This window comes from Phalaenopsis equestris, unplaced genomic scaffold (genome assembly GCF_001263595.1).
Source record: "Phalaenopsis equestris unplaced genomic scaffold, ASM126359v1 Scaffold000819, whole genome shotgun sequence".
NCBI lineage: Eukaryota > Viridiplantae > Streptophyta > Magnoliopsida > Asparagales > Orchidaceae > Phalaenopsis > Phalaenopsis equestris.
Window position 1 is genome coordinate 9997 of NW_018165259.1, and position 5343 is coordinate 15339.

General features: G+C 36.8%; 1 protein-coding gene across 11 annotated transcripts in view; it reads left to right on the forward strand.

The window, feature by feature from the left end:
• Nucleotides 1-397: 397 nt before the first annotated feature.
• Nucleotides 398-5343, forward strand: part of LOC110031446 (zinc finger CCCH domain-containing protein 67-like) — a 64136-nt gene continuing 59190 nt past the window's right edge. For 5 of the 11 annotated variants that reach the window (XM_020734638.1, XM_020734634.1, XM_020734644.1 and 2 more), the window contains exons 1-3: nt 635-916; nt 1831-2044; nt 2126-2179. In XM_020734638.1, coding sequence (XP_020590297.1) covers nt 891-916; nt 1831-2044; nt 2126-2179 — 294 coding nt within the window. In that variant the 5' untranslated portion in view covers nt 635-890. The other 6 variants (XM_020734641.1, XM_020734645.1, XM_020734635.1 and 3 more) reach the window with 5 other exon arrangements.

A 5343-nucleotide genomic window follows, 5' to 3' on the forward strand; every position in this document is an offset into this window, starting at 1 on the left:
CATGTAGTCATAAGACAATAAGGATTGAGGCAAGATTTAAAAATTATTATTTAAATTAAAGATTGATTATAAATCTTTGTAGTCTTGTAGTCAATTAAATTTAAAAAAAAGACTATTTATCATATATATATATATAATTGATTAGTAGTATTTCACGCTAAAATGAGCCGAACACGAACAAACATAGTAGTATTTCACGCTAAAATGAGCCGAACTCAAACAAACAAATCTTTATTTGTGTTGTTCGTGTTCACCTCGTTAACTTAGTGAATGAGCCAAACACGAACTTCTTAACTAACCGAACACAAAGTGTTGGACAAACGAGCCTTTTCGACAGCCCTAAGTAACGCTACAAAAGTAAAGCATCCAAGCGTAGCTTTCCAAAGTCGAATAGCTTTCATAATTGAAGTGATTAGTGGGATTAAAGCTTTTCTCAAGTCCATCCCAAAAACCGAAAAAATTATCTCATGATACGGAATAGAGGACGCCCCTTTCCGCTTTTCTTCTTTCCGCATTGACGTCAAGTCGTCGGGCTTCACCTGCACGCGTTTCATCAACTACTGGTGACGTTCTGCCTTCTATCTCCGCTTCGTATGTACGCTCCCTCCCCTCTAGGTAACTGTCTCCACTTCCACATCGCCCCCTTCTCGCCGCCTTGAATTTGATCCAAGCTTGTGCTTTGTATCATCGTTTGTCTTTTTATGATATTCTTTCTTCATGTTGATTTGCTTGCTCGAATTAATATTTTTTAGTTGACGAAATTGGCAACATTTATTTATGATGGAGTTTCTCCCAGGATCTATACTTCTTTTTTTTCTCTTTTTTCTTTTGAATCTTAAACCTAACCTGGCTAGAAGTACTTTTGGTTACTGCTCTCGTCATGAACACTTATGGTCATCTCTCAATGCTTGAAATGGTTATCTCCCAATCTTGCTGCTTTAACTTTGTTCTATATGTCTATTAATTTGACTTTTGTGCTTCTTTTTTACACTGTGGCATCCCCATCCCGCATCCCCATCCCATGTGTTTCTTACGAGAAATCGTGATCCTTTTATCCTTCAACCAGGCAAGAACTTGGATGAGGAGGATATCCGGAGCTAAATTCAGTATCCGGAGCTAAATTCAGTTTTTTTTTTTTTAATCACTAGACATTTTTGTTGAATCTGAGAATAATTCTTTCTATTATAAGGGGAAAAAATAAAGATAGTTATTGATAGTTGTTTTTACCCCTATTGTGTTGTAAAATAAAAGTTTATATCGGTTATACAATTGATGTTTTGTATTGTGGGTTAAATTTAATTCGGGTTATCTTGAACTAATTTTTTTTTCCAATAACTCATGCCTTTTTTCCTGCCCCACATCTTCTGTCTCTATGTTTATTTCTTGTTCTTTTACCCTTGGTTGGATTTATACAACATGAGGGGTGCCTCCACAACAGCGGATACACAATTGTTTACTTTTGTAAGCTGCATACAGCTATGTACATAACCAGATGTAATAATTTTGTGGTCTACCTCAACGTTATTTGGCAACCACCTTGGCTTTTTAAGGAGATTTCTAGTACTTCAACAGCTATAAGTTTATCCGAATATTGCTTTCAACCTGAATAAGTTGTAGGGATAGAATTTGGCTAACTATTAATTATCCTATCCAACATGTGGGACCATGGGTTGTAATGATCAGATGTTATTTCTTCAGAAACATTTAATTTTTTGAAAATATATTCAAATTGTTTATTTTGATCTGACAATACCTTATAAAAAGAAGCAAATATGTTGCTCCACCTTGTTTCTTCTGTCCTTCTGAATTGAAGTTTTCCTCTTGAAATAGGGTGAAAGTTCAGGCTACCTATATGGGACTCTTATCATTGTTTGAAAAACTAAATTTACGTTTTGGCATGCCTTACATGCCTAAGACCACATCAGCCCCTACAATGGAGGCTAAAGAATTCAAGGAAGTGGAACAAGTCAGTACAGTTCCCTTGGCTGGAGATCACCATGAGATCGTTGGTGTGGACAAGGATACAAGAGTCAGAAACGATGAGGTTTCTTTCGATGGTTTAAAGACTGTTTTCATTGGTTATACCTAGAATTCAAGTGTGCCTGATTTCCCCTATTATCTGCAGACAGGATCCTGCAAGTTTGGGATGGATTGCAAATGTAATCATGCCTCAAGGGAGGTACTCGGAAAAATAATCTCCATATCATGACAATAATTTATTAATTTATTAATGAATTTCATTCTGAATTTCATTCTCTCTCTCTCTCTCTCTCACTCTCTCACGTTATGAGTGAAACTGGTTGACTTGGTGTTAGTGAAAAAAAATGAAATTTTGGAGTTCCGTTTCAGCTACTCTTTGTTAATGGGAAAACAACATTGATATCTTTTATCTTGGTGCCATTTTTTTGCACATGAAGTGAGTAGAAGTGTGATGCAATTTGGTTCATGTGTATTTGGATAAATGCTTGCTTAATAATGGCTTGAGAAAGGGTTTCTGTCCTATATTTGTTTCATTTAATCGTTGCCTAGTTATCTGACATGATTTTTCATTGAGCTAGGCTACTTCTTTAGCTAATGAGATTGAGAATGAAAATCTATGGGCAATTAACTCTTCTGTCTTGTTGTTGCAAAGTCATTACTAATCCCAAAATTAGTAGTAATAAAAGGTTGTATAAAGTTCCTACTAAATTCCGAATAGAATAATAAAGAAACTAATACTCAAGGGCTAGAGTCCAACTTATGTGCAAGTTCAAGATTTTAAATCCAATTTTTATTATATTGTTTAAATTTATATGTTTTTCTCAGACAGAACTTTGTCTTCTGATTTAGTTTTGTCACTGGTTATTTTTTTGGACTAATAAACATCAATATAAGTTGGTTATAGTTTGACAATTAATCTTGAAGATTAAGAACTGCAATACCCACCTAATGACTTGTAAGAAGCTGCTTTCTGGTTCTGGGACGTTAACATGCTTTTATAGAGTAGAATGGAGGACATGGTATTGCATTGGACGTTAAAATGCTTTTAGAATGGTGAAATAAGGGCCTACTATAGAAGGGGGAAGGGGGGTGTTGGAAGCATCTCTGAAGGGAATACCAAGATTTTTATAAATGGAAAAATATCAAATTACACATTCAAAATGGTTTAGTCGTGTAGCATAGAAAATCAGAAAGGCAAAACACTTAAAATCAACTGAATTTTATAAATGTGATAAACAAGCGAATGTACAACCATCATTAAAACATGATTTGAGTCCATTGGAAATGTCTATAGATAGATATTCCCATAGAACTGTAAATACCAAAAAAATGGAAAGTAAATGGACAAGCTAATAGATTGCGAGTAGGATCTTAAAGAAAGTGAATTGTATGTGTTGTGAGATATTTTCTTCCTGGCATAGAAATGAGACGCAAAGAACACAAACAAACACAGATCGTTACGTGGTTCGATCCAACTGGATCTACGTCCACGGGAAGAAATCAATCAAATAGTTCACTAAGGCAAAAGAAATGGAGAATACATAGCTTATACATAGAGATGAACCCTCATCTTCCTTCTATGGCCTCCCTCTCAAGAGACACCTTGATACAAGGCCTCAAGATGCTCTCTTCCTCTCTAGCTCTCTAGCTATTCTATCCTCCTTTGTAGTAGCTTAAGATCTCTTCCCTTGCTCTCCTAAGCCTCATACCCTCTCTATTTATAAAAGCAAGAGAGTGATAGGTGGGAGGTAAGTGAGCGGTAGATGAGATGTGGTAGGTGAACGGTACATGGGAAGATGGGTGAGTGGTATGTGAGATTCTTAATTAGGAAGCTAATTAAATTGCGGTGGACCGGGTCTCCACATTACCCAACAATTCTTCCACTTGGAAACTGGGACACTGACTTCATCACCTACTGGTTGCATCATCTACTAGTTGTGCCGACATTTTTCTTAAACAAGATATCATCCATCTCTGCAACTTAAAACTCATGTCTTCATATCAGAAGACCAGCTAAATTCAAGCACAAATTCAACTTTTCACGAGTAACACCCTCAGTTGACATATCACTATCAGTGTAGCCTTGTACCGCCAAGCTCTTTCATGGGTTACACATGCATCTGCTTACAACTCTCACTGCATGAGCAATATCCAGCCCCTGTTGAAAGCTCTTTTCAACAAGTCTAGCTTTATACCTCTTACTGTCATCAAGCTCAGTCTTCATTCGGTACACCTACTTGTTGTGCAATACATTCTTCTCCGGTGGAAGTTATGCCAGCTCCCGAGTCTGATTCCCTACAGGAAACCCGTCTTCTTCATCTTAGCCAGCTCCCACTTGAATTCTCATCTTGCAAGATTTATTCATAGCTATGTACAAGGTTTGATTTTCATATCTTTGGCTCTCTGCCACTTTTCAAGAAATTGACCTTCTTCTGCTTCCCCATAATGCACCTCTGACTCATGTATCCACGGCTGAGTAAACCTGTAGTCATATATAGTGTGTCAGTTTTCTTACCCCGAGCCAGTAATAATGCTCATTTGGTAAACTTTCATGTGCTATCTGAAAACACTATTCAATGACCACTCTTGTTGAGCTGTCCAACAGAGATGAGGTTTTTTTTTCAACTCATAAACGTGTCTAACCTTTTGCAATGTTCATTTGCTCTTGTTAGAGAGTGTAATATCAACGCCTCTCATCCCCACCACGTCCATAACTGTTCCATCAGCCAGATATATCTTCCAAAAGTTACATGCAACATAATATCGCATTAATTCCCGACGGGAAGATGTATGGAAGGAAACCCCTTATCCAGTATTCAGTCATCAACAGAACCGTGAACTGCTAGCAATAGTGCATCATGTATTTTTTCAGTTACAACATTAACACCATCATTTTCTTTTTTCTTAGGATTCATGCTGTTCCTTTTTATGCGGTCAACCTTACCACAATTCCAGCAGGTTGCTTGCTGACCAGACTTTGATTTTGATCTTTCTCTGTTTGAGTTCCTATCATGTGATCTCCCTCTGGAACCAACATTCAAGGTCGAACTTGAACACGAGGCCTCGCCAAAATCCTTCTTGCGCACCTCCTTAGCCAAAATCAAATCACGGATATCATCATATTTCATCTTAGATTTACCTACAAATGACTTCTCAACTATTTGACAATGAAACCAATAATATCAGCTCACGTATCTCATTATCAAAATAAATTTAAACAGATGATAATTGATTTGTGATTGTATTGAAATCATTCAGGTGTAAAGTAACATCACACATTCCGTCATCTTCAAGTTGAATAACTTTTTCATCAAGTGCACATTGTTATTCGTCGATGACTTTTCATACATACCTGATAAAGCC